Source organism: Tasmannia lanceolata, unplaced genomic scaffold (assembly GCF_043159265.1).
Source record: "Tasmannia lanceolata isolate RefF3 unplaced genomic scaffold, GAP_Taslan_0.1 ptg000012l, whole genome shotgun sequence".
NCBI classification, from domain to species: domain Eukaryota; kingdom Viridiplantae; phylum Streptophyta; class Magnoliopsida; order Canellales; family Winteraceae; genus Tasmannia; species Tasmannia lanceolata.
Window position 1 is genome coordinate 36,349,209 of NW_027518689.1, and position 22,783 is coordinate 36,371,991.

The window sequence follows — 22,783 nt, forward strand, 5'->3', positions numbered from 1 at the left end:
AGCTTGAAACCAAGTACTGTAGAAGCTTTAATTTGTACTCAAGATTGGTTGAAGGCTAAAGGAAATGGTAATGTTTTTTCTTTACTTAATAAGTTTTTTTATGATTTATCTTTTTTTAACTATGTAAATTCTTTTGATATATTTATGCTTTATTTTTCATAGGGATCGCACATCTCGGGTCGATTGATGCATATTCAACTATTACCTCGGCTTCTACAATTGATAGTGAATATGATAGTCATTTAATTGAATCATTGGATGATGAATCAACGATTGGATGATGGTAGGTAATTTTAAGCATTAGTAATGTTGCATCTTTTCAACATGGAATGTGTTATGGGTGGGATGGAAGAGTGTTTATTAGTAACAACTACTTGTTAGTGTTTATGTTCATACTTATGTTTGTTCGTTTTCTTTTCTTAAGTCATATTATTGGTGTTGTTTCTATTGTGCTGTTGTTCTAGATGCAATACATGCCACCATTCTCACGGGGAAGGATGAGGAAATGGTTGGGGAAGACGTATGATTTTAGTAATATGTAATGTTAGATTTTAATTTCTCGAAAAACAAAAGGAATCTATTTTATGTTTTCCATAATGTCCACCCCTCTTTTTTGATATCATGGCAATATTTTTCAGGTAGTATATTCTATCGTTGTGTTTTGTTGGAGGCAGCTCAACAAATGGCAATATTTTTTATGCTTGATTCATAACATGAGTGGGGCTTATCAATCATCATTTTACATCAGATGTTAAGGTGAAAAAGGACGATAGTGCACGAAGCAAGCTCTTCAACATTTGATTGCACTCCTTTGTGTGTGCTAGTCAGCATCCAATTTATCTCGCCCTTCATTTTTTCCCCAAATTGGGCCATGCATTTGTACAGAAGAGGACTTTGTATAGTCGCCCCATTTTTTTGAGCCATTTTTTCTCATGATCAAAGGTATCCAAAATAGAAACAATCCAGTTCCTTCTTGCTATCTGTGAGGATATGATGTCTCATCTTGAATTTTCTCAATGAAACGAGAATTGAGATTGTGACGGGAAATGGATTTGAATATTTGTGAGTTGTTTCTGTGGGGTTTTAAGGCACTTTGTTTGTGATGCCCATAAATTGGAATTTGACATATTCTTCTCAAATTCCAATTTATATATAGTTTATGTGACAGATCATTTAGAATTTTCTTGATCATGTTGTGTGAATGCTCAAATTGGTTAACTCGTAAACAAAATCATACACCAACATTCAAAAAACAACTAGAAATGCTCCTTAGCGGTTGAGGGATGTAGTCTTCTAAGCATTTTCACCTCATGTTTTTAATGGAAAGGGGCCAATTATTTTACACCCCGAAAGAAACTGAGAACCGAACCGAAACCGAAATTTTCAAATCAGTTCGGTTTGGCCATTCAGAATTTCGGTTCGGTTCGGTTTCGGTTTGGAGTGTAGGATGGTTCGGTTCGGTTCGGTTTGGGGGTCAAACCGAGCCGAAACCGAACCATTGCCACCCCTAGTACTTCCTCCTTTTCTAATAAAATCCCATAAAGATAATAAAATATTTTAAAAAAACTTCTTTTTGTTATATAAAATATTTTTTTGAACTAATAAAGATTTATTAAGATTGGAAAAACGCTCCAGTATTTAGTAAGTATAAAGACATATACATTATATCATTTAAAATAACCCACGGGTATGCATATATGAGTTATGAGTTAATGACAGCCCATCCTTTCCTATTTATTTGATTTTATTGTTATTAAATATTCTAGCATTGACCGTTGATTTTGTAGAACATCATGATGAGGCAACCACAAGGTCTTTTGACTTTGTTCCTTCTCGGACGGACAATAGTTTAGTTTTTTCTAGGCGGAACCCTAATAAATGAGGCTTGATAAATCAAGGCCTTAGGACCATCCGATCAAGGTGTTTGCAACGGCATGTGCCCAGACTTATGGCTGAGGTTCAAATCAATATATCTGATCATGAGGTAGAAATGGGGCCAGTAAGTATCACCCCCTGCCAATCTTTAGTCATGGCTTTTTCCTGATTATTACTTTTTGGGCCCACGTCTAACCCATTGCCATTGTCCCCACATTGAGCAGATGATCTTAACCCCTGTGGGTGAGGATGCCCAAAATGCATCCATTAGATGGATAGGATTGTGTAAATTGCCACAAAGGAAAACTCCCTCCTGCGCCAATCTTTTTCCGGTTAATGGATGCTTGTTTTTTATAAACACTATCGATGGGGATTGAGCCTCTAGCTCAATGGTCCATAGATTGAGGATTAAGGGAATAGTTTTGTGTGAGTGATCTAGTTTTAGATCAATGAAAATCACTAAATTTTTTGTAGTGAAAATCTACTTTGGCATGCCGATGGATGCAAGTTTTTGAGCCTGATGGGGTCCGAACTCAGCGATGGGGTCCGAACTCAGCAACCAATTGGCTGTTGACACATAGCCCTCACAGGGACCACTGCAAAGCCAACACCTGTCCCTGCTAGGTATGACACCTGGACCAATCAGGGACTTCCACCTGCCCCTCCTAGGTATGAGACCTGGCCCATACAGGGGCCACCACCTGTCCTGGACAGGTGGCTCAGAACCACTATAAATAGCCTTCACTTGTGCTAAGGTGAGGGATCTGAAATAAAAAACCCTAAGCTTTCTGCTCTGACATTGCTCTGCACTCCTGCTCATACTGACTTGAGTGTCGAAGCGCCCGTCCGGAGCAACACTCCGGGTTGGTCTTCTGACCCTTTGTCTTCTTGTCTGTGCCCTTGTGCAGCGCAGGACTCCACTAGCCCTTCAGCTCTGGCTTGTCAGATCACCCCTTCCGACCCTACCATAACCTGTTACCAATTTTAGACCTAACAGATTTGGCGCCATCCGTGGGACCCCGCAACAAAAAGCTGTTCGGAACCTCACTTAAGCAATGGTAGGGAAAAACGGAAAGCATGTGCCAACCTCCCGGACGACCCGGGCTACAGCCCCCCGCGAAGGAAGAAGCGAGCGACTGGCCTCGCAGATTGAGGTCGGGGCGGTAGGGGAGCGAAGTCCGACTCGCTCGGACCGCTCAGACCCTACCCCGACCCCGAGGGAGATGCGGGCCCTTTTCCAAGAAATGACTGCTGTGATTGCGCAGTTCAGGAATCCGGCCACCGCACTCCAGCAGCACCCAGCCGAGGCCTCTCAGCCGACCCAGAGGAGGGGAAGCTCCCACAGAGAGCACACGCCCCCGCCCCGGGAGCAGACTCGTCACTCCACAAGACGAGATCACCTCTCTCGGGACAAGCATGTGCGCCCCGAGCCTCGCCTACATCACCGGTCACGATCTCCCTTCGTACAAAGGCATGGCAGCAAGAGAGACGCCACGCACGGGGAAGGATCGCGGCACCGGCGAAGGAGTTCGGCCAGTCAGTCCGGCTCTGCAATGAGCCCGCCAGCAAGAAGAGAGAGGCCCGTTCACCGGGCTGAGGAAAGAGACGACCCGATGTTGCGAAGGATCCAGCAGATCGACCACCGAATTGAAGAGCTCGCCAGAGAGCAGGGCCGGCCTACCTCCCGGATCTTCACAAGCGCTCAACCATTTTCGGACAGAGTGCTCAGCACAGAGGCCCCCGCGGGCTGGAAGATGCCGCAGATTTCGCAGTATGACGGGACCACCGACCCCGTGGACCACTTGGAGACTTTCAGGACTACAATGCTCCTCCACAGGGCGTCGGATGGATTCCTTTGCCGAGCATTCCCCACCACGTTGACTGGAGCAGCGAGGGACTGGTACTCGCGGCTCAAACCCAGGTCCGTGGACAATTTTGATGATTTTGGGGACGACCTGGCCCGTTATTTCATGAGCAGCAGAAGACCCAGGAAGACGACGGCTTCGCTGATGGCCCTCAGGCAGGGAGACGATGAGGCCTTGAAAGTATTCGTTGGTCGCTTTAATAGGGAAGCCCTTCAGGTTCCCAACCTGGATCCCTCCGCGGCCACGAATGCCCTGTTGGCCGGCGCCCGATCAACTGACTTCAGATGAGCCGTGGCCCGGCGCAATCCGCAGTCCCTCGCAGACCTGATGGCCGGGGCGGAGGAGTACATCTCGGTGGAGGAAACTCTCGCCGCCCTGTACTCTGCCAGCAAGAGAAGGCCTGAGGAGAAGAACCCTACCAAGCAGCGTAGGGATGATAAATCTCAGAAGAATGAGAGAAGCCCTTCCCGCAAGGAGAGAAGCCCTCCCCAGAGGAAGAGAAGCCCTTCCCGAAAGGGGAGAAGCCCCCACCCGAGAGAGCATTACACGCGGCTGACCGCGTCCAGAGCACAGATCCTGGCAGCCATTCGGGAAGAGGACTTCATCCGGTGGCCGGAGAGGCAGACCTCGTCGGCAAAAAGAAACATGTCCCAGTACTGCAGGTTCCACAAGGACCACGGCCACGACACCAACGTGTGCCTTCATTTAAAGGAGGAGATCGAGCAGCTGATCAGTAGAGGGTACCTCGGCAGGTACTTAAAAAATGATGACAACAGAAGAGAACGCAAGGACAAGCCGAAGACCAGAGGCAGAAGCCCCCGGGGGGCTCAACCTCTAGGCGACCGCATCCAAGCTCCTGCACCGGCCAGCCCCCCTCCTCAGGTACCTCAACCTCAACCTCATGGTGTTATTGGTACCATTTCAGGAGGGCCAACCGCGGGAGGAACCTCTTCATCAGCCCGCAGGACTTATGCCCGGCAGGTCAACGCCGTCCATACCTGCAGCAAGAAGGCCAGGCTAGAGAACGAGATATCCTTTTCAGATGCAGATCTCGACGGCCTGATCCTCCCGCATGATGCTGCCCTGGTCATCACCATGCTGGTGGCAAACTGAGAAATGAAGAAGATCTTGGTCGACAACGGAAGCTCCGCAGACATCCTCTATTATCACGCCTTCGAGCGGATGCTGATCGGAACCGACCGTCTGAAGCCGGCCAACTCTGATCTGTTCGGGTTCTCCGGAGAAGTTGTCAAAGTTGAAGGGCAGATCGAGCTTCCAGTTCTTATCGGGGAGCCGCCCTACCAGTCCGTCGCCATGGTGAACTTCTTGGTGGTAAGGGCCAAGTCGGCCTACAATGCTATCCTGGGTCGCCCCGGCCAGAATCTCCTCCGAGCCGTTCCCTCCGCCTATCATCAGAAGATGAAGTTCAGTACACCAGGGGGCGTAGGGGAAGTCAGAGGGGATCAGCCCCAGTCGAAGCAGTGCTATGCAGCGGCACTGAAAGGGAAGAATGCGTCCGAGTCTCTGCCGATCGAGCTGTTTGATCTAAGGGACGAAGCCCAGATCATAGTAAATGAGCCGGCCGAGGACCTTATATCTATCCCGTTGTATAGCGATGACGACCAGAGGGTTGTCCAGATCGGCTCTGCCCTGCCAGAGGCCGCGCAGCAGGATCTTGCTCAGTTCCTCAGAGCCAATGCAGATGTCTTCGCCTGGGCTCCTTCAGACATGCCCGGCATCGACCCTGCAATCAGCACCCAGGAGCTCGGGGTTGATCAGACCTGCAAGCCCGTGAAACAGAAGAGGAGGCACTTTGCACCGGAGAGGCGAAGGGCCATTAGAGAAGAGGTGGAAAGGCTTCTGAAGGCCGACTTCATCCGCGAGATCCAGTACCCGGACTGGCTCGCGAATGTTGTGATGGTGAAGAAGTCTAATGGGAAGTGGAGGACCTGCATAGATTTTACAGACCTGAATAAGGCCTGCCCGAAGGACAGCTACCCGCTCCCAAAGATCGATCAGCTCATCGACGCTACTGCAGGTCACGAGCTGCTAAGCTTCATGGACGCCTTCTCAGGATACAATCAGATCAGAATGCATGAGTCCGACATTCCGAAGACATCCTTTGTAACCGATCAGGGGACTTATTGCTATCGAGTTATGCCTTTTGGACTGAAGAACGCAGGGGCCACCTACCAGCGGCTCGTCAACAGGCTGTTCAAAGAGCAGATCGGCCGCAATATGGAAGTATATGTGGACGATATGCTGGTCAAGAGCAGAGCTGCCTCCAATCATGTTGCCGACCTCAAAGAAGCATTTCAAGTCTTGAGGGAGCACAACATGAAGCTCAATCCGACCAAGTGTACGTTCGGCGTCGGAGCAGGCAAGTTTCTGGGCTTTATGGTAAGCCAGAGAGGGATAGAGGCAAATCCTGAGAAAATCAAGGCGGTGATGGAGCTGACTCCGCCCAGAACTATCAGAGAAGTACAGCGCCTGACCGGGTTAGTAGCTGCCCTGGGGCGGTTCATCTCTAAGTCCGCGGAAAGATGCCTTCCGTTCTTCAACGCAGTCAAAGGTATAAAAATCGCGCCCTGGACTTCGGAGTGTCAAACGGCATTTGAAGAGCTGAAGCAGTACTTGTCCTCTCCGCCGTTGCTGTCCAAGCCAGAGCCAGGAGAAGAGCTGATTCTGTATCTCTCAGCGGGACCTTTGACAGTTGCAGCAGTACTGATCAGAGAGGAGTACCACCAGCAAAAGCCGATCTACTATGTCAGTAAGGTCCTCCATGATGCAGAGACAAGATATCAGCGAGTCGAGAAGCTCGTATACGCCCTCGTTATGGCGGCCAGAAAATTAAGGCCGTATTTCCAGGCGCATACGATCAAGGTCCTGACGGAACAGCCCCTCAGGCAGATCCTCCACCGTCCAGACACTTCAGGCTGACTTGTGAAGTGGGCCGTGGAGCTCAACGAGTTTGACATCAAATATCTGCCCAGGCCAGCAATCAAAGCTCAGGTTCTTGCAGACTTCATAGCTGAATGTACAATGCCAGATTCAGACCCCGGGTCGGAAGCAGCGCTTCCTTCAGAAGCAGAACCGGTTATATCCAAGCAGCAGACCGAAGCCGAAGCGGTTCTGCTTCCCGGGCTTGAGAGTGCAGCTCCACCGACTAGCGTGCCTCCGTGTTCTGGAGAGCCGCTCTGGGAGGTATATGTCGACGGATCTTCAAATAAAAGTGGCAGCGGTGCCGGACTAGTTCTCACAGGACCAGAGGACTTTGTCCTGAATTATGCCCTGAGGTTTGGATTCCGTGCGTCAAACAATGAGGCAGAGTACGAAGCGCTCATCGCCGGAATGAACCTCGCCATTCAGGCCCGCGCTCAGAGACTGAAGGCGTACTGCGATTCACAGTTAGTCGTATGCCAGATCCAAGGAGTATATGAGGCTCGTGAGGAGCGAATGATCAAATATCTGCAAAGGGTGCGTAGCCTGGCCAGTAAGTTCGGAAGTTTTGAGGTCATCAGAGTCCCCCGGACTGAAAATACAAAGGCTAATGTGCTTTCAAAGCTAGCGGCATCGGGCTACACCGCCCTCAGAGAAATTCGTATGGAGTTCCTAAAGACCTCCAGTATTGATGACCAGCCCGTCGTAGTAATGCAGATCGACGATGAGCCGTGCTGGATGGATGAGATCATCAGATATCTGCGCAGCGGAGAGCTCCCCGGAGAGAAAAAAGAGGCCCGTAAAGTCGTACAGCGGGCAGCAAGGTTTTCACTTGACGGCGAGACTTTGTACAAGAGATCTTACACCCTCCCGTACTTGAAGTGTCTCCGGCCAACCGATGCCCTGTACGCCCTGCGAGAGACCCATGAAGGGATTTGTGGAGAGCATCTTGGGGGCAAGGCCCTCGCCATCAAAGTCCTTCTAAGAGGCCTGTACTGGCCTACATTGAGACAAGATGCACTGAGCCTTGTGAAGAAGTGTGAGAAGTGTCAGAGATTTTCCCCCGCCGTTCACCAGCCTGCCGTGCCAATGACTCCGATCATCAGCCCTCTCCCTTTTGCTGTCTGGGGAATGGACATCTTAGGTCCTTTTCCACCGGCCTCCGGAGGCCGCGAGTTCGTCGTTGTCGCCATTGACTACTTTACTAAGTGGGTAGAAGCTGAACCTCTGGCCAAGATCACCGAGCAGAATGTCCAGAACTTTTTTTGGAAATCAGTGGTGTGCAGATTCGGGATACCCCGGGTCCTCATAACAGACAATGGCAAGCAGTTCGACTCAAGGAACTTCAGAAAGTTTTGTTCAGATCTGAAGATTGAGCAAAGGTTCACTTCCGTGGCACACCCTCAGACGAATGGACAAACCGAAGTGACGAACAGGACTCTGCTGCAGGGGATAAAGAAGAGACTGGATGATAAGGCCGGACGCTGGGCTGACGAGCTGTACCATGTGCTCTGGGTGTATTGGACTACCCCACGCACTGCAACGGGTGAGTCGCCTTTCAATCTCTCCTTCGGAACAGAGGCTGTGATTCCGGTTGACATCGGCATTCCCTCCCCAAGAATTGTTAACTTCAATGAACAGCTCAATGGGGATGGGCTCCGTGTCAACCTCGACTTGCTTGAGGAAGTCCGTGAGGAGTCACAGATCAGAGCCGCAGCGTATAAGCAGAAGGTGTCTAGATACCATGATACGAAGATCCGACCAAGGGAGTTCCGCGCAGGTGACCTAGTTTTGAGGAAAGCGGCCGTCTCCCAGCCAAGAAGGGTGGGCAAACTCTCCCCGACTTGGGAAGGGCCGTACCGAGTCAAAGAGGTCATCCGTCCAGGAAGCTACCGTCTAGAGACACTTGACGAGCAGCTGCTGCCGCACGCCTGGAATTCCAGAAATCTTCGAATATACTATCAATAGTCTTTTCCTTTGCCTTTGAAGGCCTGTAAAGAATCTCTGTAATAAAATTTCAAAGAGAAATAAAGTGGAGTTGTCTCTAAACTGTGTCCCTCACTTTTGAATCACTAGTATAGGCCAGCTCCCCCATCCAAAGACTCTAAGTGTTTGCAGACTTAGCTCTCAGCCTAAGTGTTTGCAGACTTAGAGAACGGCAGTGGTGCACTCCGGCGCGTCCAATTTGGTGTGAAGATCAGTTCCAACCACATGGACCCGCCCTAAGCCGGACAGGATATGGCGCAATCGCTACGCGACAAAAGACCTGCCCGGCGAGCCGCCCAGAAGGCTTAGCCAGACAGGATATGGCGCAATCGCTACGCGACAAAAGACCTGCCCGGCCTGGCCGTCCAGCGCCTTAGCCGGACAGGATATGACGCGTTCGCTAGAAGACAAAATTCTGCCCGGTAGAGCCGCCCAGAAGGCTTAGCCGGACAGGATATGGCGCAATCGCTACGCGACAAAAGACCTACCCGGCAGAGCCGCCCAGAAGGCTTAGCCGGACAGGATATGGCGCAATCGTTACGCGACAAAAGACCTGCCCGGCCTGGCCGTCCAGCGCCTTAGCCGGACAGGATATGACGCGTTCGCTAGAAGACAAAATTCTGCCCGGCAGAGCCGCCCAGAAGGCTTAGCCGGACAGGATATGGCGCAATCGCTAAACGCCAAAAGACCTGCCCGGCCTGGCCGTCCAGCGCCTTAGCCGGACAGGATATGGCGCAATCACTAGGCAACAGTGGACCTGTCCGGCCTAGCCGCCCCGTCCAGGAGATCTGTCCGGCCATGACGCCCAGGAGGTTTGGTCGGCCAGACTTCTGGTTCAAATTTCGACCGGACCGGATCGCACAGGGGCTCCTGTCTGGCCGTGCTCCTTCAGGCCAAGTTTCAAGGCCGGATCAGGCCGCCCAGAGGCCCCTGTCCGGCCGCGATTTTTCTGGCCCCTGCCTAAGGCCGGCCTCAGCTGCCCAGAGGCCTTAAGGCCGGCCAGATGCTGTTTTAACCCTCTTTTTGCTTCCCCTAGCCGTTGTCACGACTCGGAGAACCAGGGGGCAACTGATGGGGTCCGAACTCAGCAACCAATTGGTTGTTGACACGTGGCCCTCACAGGGACCACTGCAAAGCCAACACCTGTCCCTGCTAGGTATGACACCTGGACCAATCAGGGACTTCCACCTGCCCCTCCTAGGTATGAGACCTGGTCCATACAGGGGCCACCACCTGTCCTGGACAGGTGGCTCAGAACCACTATAAATAGCCTTCACTTGTGCTAAGGTGAGGGATCTGAAATAAAAAACCCTAAGCTTTCTGCTCTGACATTGCTCTGCACTCCTGCTCATACTGACTTGAGTGTCGAAGCGCCCGTCCGGAGCAACACTCCGGGTTGGTCTTCTGACCCTTTGTCTTCTTGCCTGTGCCCTTGTGCAGCGCAGGACTCCACTAGCCCTTCAGCTGTGGCTTGTCAGATCAGCCCTTCCGACCCTACCATAACCTGTTACCAATTTTAGACGTAACATAGCCTAACCACATAAATTAGGGGTGCAACTAGGGCCGATTTGTGGGAATTCGGGTTGAGCTTTTACCTTAAAATTGGGTCAGGTTTGGGTTAATTCCCATTCATTTTTTAGCAAAAGCTCAACCCGACCGGACCCAAGTTGCACCCCTAAAATGAATCGTTTGTACATCTTATGTGTTGCTTCTTTCCACTGTATTTGTGAGATGTAGATTAATTAGGCCCTTCAAATTTAAAACATCAAATTTGTATCATAGCCAGGTTGGACCAATCGAATCAGGCAACGGCGAAGGAGAAATGAGTTGGAAAGTGTTGTTGGCCTATTCTCATTGGAAGTGGAATTTCAGAGCAAACTAACCAATCTTTGCTATCGTTGGGTAAATTTTCCTGGGAGGGGCAATGATCGGGTAGATCGATGTGGAGTACTTTAGATCTATCAGAGTGAGATGGGAGAAGATCAAACCGAGTTTGGTTTTCCTGCATCGCAGAAAGGGAACTGATATGGGAGAGGGGTCGCCTTTCCAAAGCATTGTAAATTGGATGTTCATTTTTTCTAAAGTTCGAATGGGTGATATAAAATAGAGGCAAAAGGACCAACCTTAAAGTTTGAGATAATGAAGTTCGAAGGAAAGAAATGTTTCGCTCTTTCATAGAGAAGGGTGAAGGACATCCTCATTCAGTAGGGTTTAACTAAGTCAATGAATGAAAATGAGGAAAAATTAGAAAAAAATTTAGATTAGGCCTTGTTGCTTCTTACCACACTTTCTAATTCTTCATATCCTTAATTTTGAGTCCAATAATAAGTTTTAGACGGAGGGTTGTCAAAATAAAAAATGAACTGGGCCTCATTGGGCTGAGTCGACGCACAGCTTTTTGTCCCGAAATTAGGTGGGCATGCTCGATTGGAGGATAACATTGGGTGCAATGAGCTTATGGCCCGGCCAGTTTCCTATTTTGTACTGTCAGATGATGGTCCTACAACATGTTAACAGTTAACCTGTTCATTTCCTACTTTTCGGACCCGCGGGCCCAAGAGGCGTGGTAAAGTTATTCCTTTCGTAGCCCGAGAAAAAGAGTATCTAGTGTGGAAGATTTCCAAAGAGTCCAATTAAAAGGGAAAGACAAGTATGCACTGAGAGGACCCTCCAAAATGTTCTCTATCTAATCTGGGCCGCACATTTGTAAGGCTTGTGGATGACTTGAAGTTGCAGAGATCACCCGTGAACCCATTCAGAGGGGGCATTATCGAATGATCCTGATCTTTTTGTCATCCGCTACTCTGACGGTTGGGATTTCTCGATCGAATTTTTAGGAGGAGCCCATCAAATTGACGATCAGGATCATCTGCTTCGAGTAGTGCGGGACACAATTTGAGTTGCCATAGCGAGTCACCAAACAGATTTCCATACAGACCCCACGAGCTTTCTTGAACCTAGTAGAAGAAAACCATGTGAATGCTTTTTCCTGTCGGCACGTATACAAAATCAAGAACGTTCGACACCTCTCTTTAGACCCTTCTTGATTCCTCTCTCCCATTTTCCCTCTATAAAACCCAAGGACCCTTCATCTTTCATTAATAAAAAAAGGGCCTGAATTTCTTAGGAAGGTAAAATCTCGTAAAAAATAGTCTAAAACTATGTCTACGTGTTGTGCCTCTAACCCCTTTTGTTCTTCCATCTTCCCAAAGCATCCAAGTCCATCAGGAAGCTCCATCGGACCCTGTTCGGTCTTCTTCCCATCCAACGGCAGGCATGTCTCCACGTCATCGGCCAGAAGGTCTTTAAGACCAATAGTTAGTCCGCGGGCCACATCAGAGAAAAAAGAGAAACCATCCGATTTGCAAGTGGAGCAAAAGAAAGGGTCAGATGTGGAGAGACGTTCTAGACGGTGGCCTGTGGACATATCTCCCTTCGGTAAGATTTTAGAGTCTCTATCTAAGTGAAACAACCAATTACTCAGAGCTATAGTTGTTATAGTTGGTGTTATTTAATCAATCGTTTATATGAGTATTTTTCAAAAGTATCGCCCACACCATAGGATGATCTTAACCGTCCATATGATGGGCCACAACGTGACTACAAAATCGATCATTTGCATAGGATATCCCAACCGTCTATCGATAGAGGTTTCCATAATAGTGGGCTAGGATGATCCTATGGAAATGATTTTTCGGGCACACCCTATTTATGTTGTGGCCCATGAATGATATGGACGGTTGGAATCATTCTATGGAAATGATTTTCTGGTCACACAACCTATTTACGTTGTGGCCCATCAAATGGACGGTTGGGATCATCCTATGGTTTGGGCCCACTGTTGAAAAATACTGCACTAATACGGGCTTACACCATGTAAAAACTCATTTTTTGGGTTGGCCATGAACACATGGCACATGTAGCCCAGTTTTTGAGTTTGCCGTCTTGGTGGATTTTTTTTTAATATCAAGGAATCGTTACGTTTTGAATACAGGATCCTGCTACTTGAACAACCAATTACTCTCTAAAAACTTAAGCTTTTAGTATTATTGGTTGTTTCATACTCCCGAAATTCGCAGAAAGCTAAGAGAAACTTTTTTTTTGTTTGTTTTTTGATTTAGGATTGATGGACCCACTTTCTCCGATGAAGACTATGAGGCAGATGCTTGAAACCATAGATCGGTTGTTCGATGACGCAATGACGTTTCCGGGTTCGAATGTGGGGGATGTAAGACTTCCTTGGGATTTCATGGAAGACGAGAACGAGCTGAAAATGAGGTTTGACATGCCCGGGTTTTCCAAGGACGAGGTGAAGGTCTCTGTGGAAGATGATGTTCTGGTCATTAAAGGAGAGAAGAGCAAACCAGAGGAAAACAAGGGCGAGGATTCGTGGTCGAGCAGGGGTTACAGTGCTTATGATATTAGGCTTATGCTTCCTGATTACTGCGAGAAGGAGAAGGTTAAAGCAGAGCTTAAGGATGGGGTACTGTTCGTTAGCATTCCGAAGAAGAAAGTGGAGCGCAATGTTATTGACGTTCAGGTTCAGTGAGACCCAATAAGTTTAATGTGTTAAGAGAGGGTTTTGTGGTTTGTGCCGTTTTCTTTTCTCCTTTCTCCGGGTGTTTTGTTTGTCTAGGATTTTGCTTTTGTAGCTGGAAGTGTGTGTATTGTTGTGTAAATCAGTAAACGAGATGGATCAGTTTACTCATTTTGCATACAAGACCTAGTCAGATAAATTTCATAATCGACAAGTCACCAGTCGAGATCCTTGGGGCTATTAAACATTTCCCGTGGAGGTTCTAGGGATTATCCAATTACGGTATGGCTAGTTGTATTGGGCTAGTCTTTAGGGGGTGCCATAAAGTAACGTTGTGTTTAAAATACAATTGCCTTGTATTAAAAGGTAACTCTTCCCTATTTTTTTTGTTAAAACGTAAGAGGTATTGTCATTAGTTTAAAACAGATTTGCTGGTTTTTGATAACGACACTCGCGTTATCTTTTTGGTAATTCTTCCCGTATTTTCTTTTAAAACTCATTTATAACGTTGTATTTTATTTGGCTGTGCCTTAGCTCTACTTGCCAGAAAACATGAACCAGCGTTTAAACTGTCATTTATATGGTAAATGTCTCAAGTTAATAGAGATGTTAGAAATCCATATATTTATTTATTTATTATTTTTTAAACTGTGAGAAGAGGCTCGTGCCAATTTGATGGAGTAAAAAAAGGTAGCTAGGGTAGACCAAAAATCAGGGGCGGAGCCACATATAGCATAGCTCCCCAATGATTTGCAAAATCCCTTTTATACCCTACTATATGGGTTTTACTGGAGTTCATGAAAGCCGCTAAAAGGAAAGAATTACTTTTACGGGGGTATTTTCGAAAGCCAACCAATTAAAATTAAAAAAATCTCAATTAAAAAGGAAAAGACAAGCCAAGTTTCTGCAATTATTAAATCATGGGAATGCAATTATCACTAGCCTTTCTTTATGGCTATTAAATACTGTATACATGTGACTTTTAATATCATCAGGGAAATGTTGAATTTTGATGAGGGAACTCCTCACTTTATTAAAAGTATGGTATGACCCGCACCATAGGATGATCCAAACCGTCCATTAGATGGGTCACAGCCTAAATAGTTTGTGCCTCAAAAATCATTTCCATAGGTTGATCCTAACCATCCGATTTGAATGTTATAGGGTTGATCCTAACCCTCTATAGATCGGAGGGTTAGGATCAACCTATAGAAATAAGTTTTGGGGCACAACCGATTTATGCTGTGGCCCATCTAATGGACGGTTTGGATCATCTTATGGTGTGGGCTGTACTTTTAATAAAGTGAGGAGTGCCCTCATCAAAATACAGTAGTGCTGATAACATTTCCCCATCATTATTAAACATCTTGTCTAGCTAGGTTTCTACCTAGCTTTTAAAAACCTTAGTTTGAGCCATAATATTCGAAATTTTGAAATGTCTCAATATAAGCCCTTACCTAGGGCTGTAACTCGAGCCGGGTTTTACCCGACCCGCATCGACCCGACCCGAAAATAGCTTGGGTCGGGTTCAGGTTTCATGGGTTTCGGGTCGAGCCGGGTTCAACATTCAAAAGCCCGGATGAATCTCGGGTCGGGCCGGGTTTGAAGGGGCCCGACCCGAGTTACATAAGTTACAGTATGTACATTTTTTCTATTGTTAGTTAAAAGTTAAAGGGATAATTACATTTACACCCCCTCTAGTTTCTGACACGTCCACTTCCACTGCTATAGTTTAAAACGTGACAAATACACCCTTGTAGTTTCAATTTGTTTAAGGTAGGCCCCCTCAGCTGAAGGTTCGTCCATAGATTGAAGGGTTAGGATGATCCGATGGAGCTGATTTTTTTGGGCACACCCTATCTATGTCAGGACCCATCAAATGAACGCTTTGGATCATCCAAACAATGTGGGCCCACATTATTTGGATGATTTTTTGGTAGTGTTTGGATTCAGGTAGGGGCCCACATTATTTGGATGATCCAAAGCGTTCATTTGATGGGTCCTGACATAGATATGGTGTGCCCAAAAAATCAGCTCCATCGGATCATCCTAACCCTTCAATCTATGGATGAACCTTCAGCTGAGGGGGCAAACCTTAAACAAATTGAAACTACAGGGGTAAAAGTGGATGTGTCAGAAACTAGAGGGGGTGTAAATGTAATTATCCCAAAGTTAAAAGTGAAAACCCACGCACCCACTGTTATTGTATGTGAGTGTAATTTCTGCTTCTATGAGTTGAGTTGATTAAAGTGTTTGATTCAGCATTGTTTGATTGTAATTACAACATTGTTTGATTACAGCATTGTTTGATTCAAGTGTGATGTGAGTGTAATTACATCATTGTTTGATTCAAGTGTAATGTGAGTGTAATTTCTGCTACTATGAGTTGAGTTGCTTTGCCAAACAAGAATTTTCCTTAAAAATTTGCGTCAACGTGAAAAAACCCGAACCGACCCGAGATTTATCATGGGTAGGGCCGGGTTTGGGAATCGTGGGTTTTCCGAAAAAAAACCCGACCCGAGATATATCTCGGGTAGGGTTGGGTTCTCCAAAACCCGACCCGCCCGACCCGAGTTGCAGCCTACCCTTACCTAATTCAAGAAGATATATATTACAAGAATACAAGTACAACTTACAAACAAGACAAGTAGAATTCCAAAATACAAAATCTATCTCTCATTCCTCCAAGAACTGGGGAGGCTCAATAATAAAAACAGCAAACGTAGCTGTATCAGTATCTGTGGTCACTGAATCATCATCACCGGCTATCCCAGTCACCGGCAATGGCATCTCAACTACACCGAAACCCTCTCCTTTCAACACCTCCAAACACTCACCCGTCTGTGACCGGAACTCGCTCGCAGCCCAAACCCTCGTCTCCCTCCTCCGGCAAACTCCTCTCAGCGTCTTCGCCAGACCCTCAATCTCACCCACGTCAAAGAAAACATCCGACATCAGCACCAAATCCACCTCACCCAACCCCCACAACTCATCCGATCCCCAATTCACCTCTCGTACCTCGACTAGCTCACTCAGCCCGTTCACCTCCACATTCTTTTGTAGCCCAGCCAGAAGTGGCGCTACGTCCGTGAGAATGACTCGACCCGCGCCTAATAAAGCAGCGGTTAAACCTGGTAGCCCTGTCCCTGCACCGAGTTCGACTACAGTTTTCCCGTCTAAATTGAAGTCGACTCGGCCTTGACTCGCCATCCACTCGGCTAGAAGAATGGACGATTCCCAGAGCCATGATCCAGTGAGTGGTCTTCCTGTTTCCGGGTCGCACACGTCTAGGAGCTCTTGGATGGTTAGGCTTTTGCCGGCTATCTCTATTTCTCTAACACCCATATCACAAGAATGGCCTTTGTTCAAACGAGCCCGGATTTTTGAAGGGTGGAATCGAATCAAATGGAATTGAATTGATGCTGGATGCTTTATTTAGTGGTTTCCAAAGGAAAGATCAGAGAGAATTGATTCTCTTTTCCTTCTATATTGGAAATTTGAAGGGCTTCCAGAGTTTTCATCAGGTAAGAGCCATGGTCTGGGTTGCCCAAGTTGCTTTGACTTGGATAAGGTTTTACACTCCTAAAATTTTATATATTTTGGCCCAAAAACTAAGGGTGCAACTTGGGCCGGGCTCAACCTGAAGCCGACCGGTTCAATTGGATTTTGGGTTTGGTTGGGTTGGGTTGGCATTTCTGGGCTGGGTTTGACAGTCCGGATTACTTTTGGACTGGGTAGGGGCTGAGGCCTTGTGCAAGCCCGATGTAAACCCCTTTATTCCCCTGATCATATCGTGATTTTATCTCAAATTTCAAATAAGGCACGTTTTGCTACCATGAATTGATTTTCATGATAAATTGGTGTCTCCTGGTGGAATTGGAGACACCGATTTATCACTCGTGGTAGCCAGATGAACCCTAAGGGTTATTGTTTTTTTTTATAGTATTTTTGAAGTTTTTGCCCTTGCCCAGTCTGACCTATTGAAAATTTGGGTTAGACAGGGTGGGGTGGGTTAGGGTTGACCCTCTTCAACCTGAGGCTTGGGTTGAGGTAATGGTCACTATGGTTGGGACTAGGGTTGGCCTCAACCTGATCCAACCCGCGGTTTTAGTTGCACCCCTATCCAGAACCCCACAACATAAGATACAACAAGTGAAATAATAATGCAAGGTTGCCTCTAAATGAAGACACTTGTGATTACAGACTCACCAACGTAAGATGCAACATGATTTGGATAGTCGACACAATTGGCGTTATGTGGGGATACTAAACTCAACTCAACTCAACTCAACTCAACTAAGCCTGTCCCAAACTAGTTGGGGTCGGCTGGGTATATGGGCAATTGCCCTTATGTGACCCAATTGCCCTTATGGTATCCCCTTATGTAGGGATACCATAGCCTAAAATCATGCTCAACAAATTATCTTAATCACCACATTAGTCACATGAATAAACAGTTCTACTGGGGGACCCAAGCGGTACAATTAGACTCTCCATGTGTCTCAACTTTCAACTTGGATCTGCAATGGCACAGTTGGGTGGTGATATAAAATCACATCTTCATCTTTCCTAATATATCCAAATATGGAGGGGTACTTTTGGTAGAGTCAAAGGGGGTCATAGCATATGGCATTTGTGAGAGAGGGTTGTACCAAGTTCTCTTTGCTTATTGTCTTTCTATTGGAAAGCTTATACATGTGCCCAAGGTAGTTGGGGAGTTCTATTAACGAAGTCGAACTGGGTATATGGTGAAAGTGAAGGCGGGTTGCAGGATAGAGCAGCAATGGAGTTTTTCATAGGACTTGAAAGAAAGGGTTTTTGTAGGTTTTCACTAGACAATGAGGTGAATACTACTCCTTTTATGTATATTTTTATAATGATCAGTAGATTTTCCCTCGCCGGATTGTCCGTGGACGTAGCCCTTGCGTATTGAGGTTGTATTTTTGCCCATATTTCTTTTGTATTTACTTATTATTTGCACATAATTTATTGGGTTTATTCCGTAGGTCGCCAGAGTCAATTTTCTTGTGATTGGAGTCTTTGATTTAAGGCAAATAGATTACAAGGGACGTGCCTTGTTCCCCCAACTAGTGGTATCCGACCTTCAAGTTATTGTGTGCAAGGTATTTGTTGAATTTCTTTTGAAGGTAATTAGAGGAAAATAGCTAGTATTCAATTTGAGGAGGAAATTTTGATTTCTAGAGAAATTATGAGCTTTTGAAGTTGTTTTAAGACTTGTTGGTATAACAAGGGCAACACAAGGCATTGCTGGGAAAGATAAGAAGCTACAATCAATGACGTAGATTGATGAGAAGAGTTGGATATGAAGTAATTATCTACAATCCGCTTGTCCCTTGCAGATGTGTTTTGTTCAATATAGTTGGAGAAATGACGACAATCGATTTATGATAAAATCTAGATATATCTAACCAAGTCTCTCCCTAATATGATCTTAAAGAGAATGTTGTTCTCATTGAAGAAGAGGGAATGCACAATTTTTTTGATAACTGGAGCACATTCGCCAACATATTTTGTTAAAAGCATTGGCGTAAGGATGGAAGGAGATAAGGCAGTGATATTGTCATGCACATGGTGTTGATATTCTTATGCATGTGTAGGGATCTTATGACAATTTGGTGACAACAGTTGTAACAAGGAAGATTCTCTTGCCCTCGATGGGGTTTATAGTCACTGTTTGCCAATGAGCATTGAAGGATTGCGTCTTTTGGAAGTTTGGGAAAATCTTCTATTTTTTGTAGTTTGGGTGAAGTGTAAATAAGGCTTTTGGAATGACATAGTGGTCTACAAAAATGGGATTATTCTCTGAAGAGGACGATTCAACTGTAGAACTTAGGATCATGGTATTCATCATACATTTAGAATAAGCCATGATCACATACACAAATGATCTAATAAAAATCAATACTGTATTAGTTAATGATTGCTCACATAAGATCTTACAGTCTTACACCAACAGTCGCCCAAGCTTATAGATAGGAGACAATGCTTAAATTATGGGATTTTCCAAACACTTTGGGGGCTTTTATCTCTTGATAGGAAGATTGTCACTTGAGCCCATAGGTGAATTTTCTTTTCGTTTGTATTTTCCCTGATTTGATAAATAAAATGCCGGATCTTTAAAAGCCCCCATCAGAAAAAAAGAGCCCCCATCAGAACTAGGATTTTTCCTTTATAGACCAATCATGCCTGCAAGTATGGATTCATATACACACGTCCAAGAAGACGCAAACAAACATGACCTGTGAAGAGGGATCAAAACTCAAGCCAGACCGGAAGATTCCTTAAAAGCGGCCATGGCATGCAGTGTTATGTAGTATGTACAAGCACATTTATATGTGACAAAGGGAAGTTTGAACCTTCTCCTGTTTGTTACGTACTTGGACTATGTTAGCCAACTATTCAGGATATTTTGTGACCCTTAAGAACCTTGCTCTCAATTTCTTTTCTGCATCTTTAATTTCCAATTGCCATTCATGATTCATCCTTTGAAAATTCATCTTCCATAACTTGACATGCAGATGTAGCTGAATCTTGTGTATGATTGCATATGTCCTCAAACTAGACATATCCTTGTGGGAGAATGAGAAAATATCTTTGAACTCCTTAAGTTCACCGTTTTCTTTCATTCTTATGAGGACAGGGTCATTTCAATCCAAATTTCTATGAACTCACCTCTATGCCTATGCTTATGATTATTGTTTATCCATGACAGGTTGGACTGGGCATTCCATTGATTGCTCTATCATCTTTAGAATCTCAAGCAGTGTATTCCAGTTTCTTCCTATAAAGTAGGTTCTTGATTTAGATTATTCTTATAAGATTCATGCACAATTGAGTACTCAAAAGAAGATTTCATCTCATCACCAAAAGGACCTACAGGCTCATTAGAAGTTTCATTGGAAACATCAGACTCAGATGAATCACTAAATTCAGAGTGGGACTCGAATCATGCTAAGGATCTTTGAATGTGAGATTAAATTATGTGGATCAATTGAAAACATTACCTTTAAAATCAATGATAAACCGGCCACACATTTGGTCTTGTGTGTTTTTTCTCCCCACCTTTCTATGTTATATTGACCTGTGCCCTGTTTATTTGCCATTCAAAAAACAAAACATCAACGATCAAGAACTTAGGACTGATGAAAGTGAAATTGACCAACGATTTGGACGTTTCCACAGCTTTTTGTTGTTGCTGTTGTTGCATTTCATGGGGATTACGCATCCAAAAAAAAAACAAAATGAAAAAAAAATGTGTCAAGACAGGGTTTTGTCTTTTTTTTTTAAAACAAAATTGATTTCCGTTTTGCCGGCAGCCCTCATACTCAAAACTGCTGAACCATGTCCATGTTAGAAGAAGTTAGTGTTGGATTTAAGTGTCTTGTTTCGTACCTAGGTAGGAAAATGAGACCTGTGATTTAAGTTTCCTAGTATGACTAGGATAGAGAGAGGGTCAGGTTTCTTAGTTAGTCTAGGGCTAGGTTTAGGCTTGGTATATACTAAGTGTTTCCTAATTCAACTAGGCAGGAGAGACGTAAGGCCCTGTTTGTTTGGATTTTGAAAACCGATTGCGAGTCCAATCATCAGTTTTGGACAATGATTCTCAAAATCCAACAAAAAAATATAACAGGGCGCAGGTCAATATAAGATAGAAAGGCTGTGAGCAAAAACACACAAGACCACATGTGTGGCCGGTGAGAGAAAAGTGACAGCTTTCTTCTTGAAAATCTCCCATAAGGTGAGAAATTGGGAGGGGTTTTTTCTCTATGTTTCATGTACAGTTTTGATTGAGAGAGAACATGAAGAGTTGTGGTTTGGGGGTTCTGGGCTAATCCTATTGTAATTCTTGTATTATTTCTTTCACATAGTGGATGATTGGATCTCACCCCGTGGATGTAGGCATCTTGGCCAGACAACGTATATCTTGTACGTGCGTGTCTCGTTACATATTTAAATTAGCTGTCTATTACTTCGTGAGTGATCAGATCAAATTTTTCTCGTTGGATAAACAACAGTTGACTATCTCTTGTCGTAATGACCTCATTATTGTTACCTAATGCTCTGATAAAGAAAAAAATTACATCAACCAGTCTTCCTAGGAACCATATTTGAGGCTGGAGCAACACACTTTTGGTCCTTAGTGTTCTACAATGACATTCTTTTAGTCTTTAACTTAGAATTGGCAATCATAAGCATGATAAGCACTTCGAAAATGGTGATATGAAGTTTCGCATATAGTTGCTTAGTGGGCTTTTGGTTTTTGACTGTTCGCATTGATTTTCCACATGAGCCCTTGTGTGAAGAGTTCTCTTGCCAAATGATTTTCATTCTGTAATCTATCAAACTGCATTTATAAAGCGAGGTGTTGCCATCTCCCACCCACTCTATGACCATGGTTAGATTCTTTTCTAAATATTTGGTGTTCCAATTATCATAATACAACAAGAAGCCTCCTTGCCTCAGCTCCATATCACGAACCAACAAGTACACTCTACACTATGACCAACACGCACAAGATACTACAAGGACATCGTAGTCAATCCCTTAGCCCAATCCTTAGACACTCAACTCACAAATGAAAGCCCGAACCCAAGCGCACCCACTTCAAACATTCAAGCTCTCTACGTCTCCTCTCATGTTGCATAAGGTATATCACTTTGTTATATAACTTGTGGTTCTTGAACTAACTCTGTCTCTTTCTGTCTCCTAGTCTAACTATGAAGCTACAAGAGGCAACTCCCATAGTTTTTCAAATCATACAAAACTCTCTTTGTTTCCTATTCAAATAAGGGAACCCCTTAAAAGAGAGGAACTCCAACTCAAACTAGAATGGGCTCTACTTGTCTCTAGTGGGAACCTAGACATAATCCCAATAAGGCTCCGTGACTTTAAGATTAAATTTGTATTTATTTTATTACAAATTTGTATTTATTTTATTGCTATTACAAGCACATAGTGGTATTATTGCCTACAGAATGTGCCTACAATGTTACAGATCAACATTTAAGTTTCAGTTGTGAGTTAAAGAAACTTGTGTTTTGGTTTCAATGTTTCCTGATGCCTACGTCCGTAGAGAGTATTAGCTAAAAATTAGATTGATTTCAACTTGTCTATTGATGTTCTTATTCAACATTTCCTTGGGCAGCTGCGATCGTTCGTGAAGCCCAGGAGTTAAGCAACTTGTTTTTGAACAGGTGCATTTAGCGTTAAATTTCTACATGACTATGATTTCTGTGTGGTGATTAAATGAATCATAAATTTGCTTAATTGTTGTGATTTATTGGTTATTTAGCTGATTGATTCATGATTACACTCCTGATTTCATTTGATACTTCACAGACTAGCAACCCAGACCAGGGGCGGAGGCACATAGAGCATGAGGGGGGGCCATGCGCCCCCCACCCCCCCAATGACTTGGAAAACCTCTTTTGTTGTTTTTGGCAGTACAAGCATTCTAAGCTAGTTTAGTGGCCATGCCCCCCCCCCCCCCCCCCCCCCCCCCACCCCACCCCCAAATGACCAATGCAGGCAAGTATAAATTAGTTTGGCCCCCCCAAGT

At 45.2% G+C, this 22,783-nt stretch overlaps 2 protein-coding genes and 1 long non-coding RNA gene across 3 annotated transcripts; 2 read left to right on the forward strand and 1 right to left on the reverse strand.

Annotated features, from left to right (window-relative positions):
• The first annotated feature begins 11,754 nt into the window (after window positions 1–11,754).
• Window positions 11,755–13,386, forward strand: HSP21 (heat shock protein 21). The gene is made up of 2 exons (XM_077391384.1): window positions 11,755–12,104; window positions 12,788–13,386. Exons 1-2 carry the CDS (start codon window positions 11,828–11,830, stop codon window positions 13,213–13,215), a joined length of 705 nt encoding a protein of 234 aa, XP_077247499.1. The 5' UTR covers window positions 11,755–11,827; the 3' UTR covers window positions 13,216–13,386.
• Window positions 13,387–15,795: 2,409 nt separating this feature from the next.
• LOC143887276 (uncharacterized) lies at window positions 15,796–16,980 on the reverse strand. Its single transcript, XM_077391385.1, has one exon. It carries the CDS (start codon window positions 16,546–16,548, stop codon window positions 15,880–15,882), a length of 669 nt encoding a protein of 222 aa, XP_077247500.1. The 5' UTR covers window positions 16,549–16,980; the 3' UTR covers window positions 15,796–15,879.
• Window positions 16,981–17,520: 540 nt separating this feature from the next.
• LOC143888033 (uncharacterized) lies at window positions 17,521–22,705 on the forward strand. The gene is made up of 3 exons (XR_013254466.1): window positions 17,521–18,046; window positions 22,370–22,418; window positions 22,564–22,705. It is a non-coding gene; the product is annotated as an uncharacterized LOC143888033 (long non-coding RNA).
• Window positions 22,706–22,783: the final 78 nt, after the last annotated feature.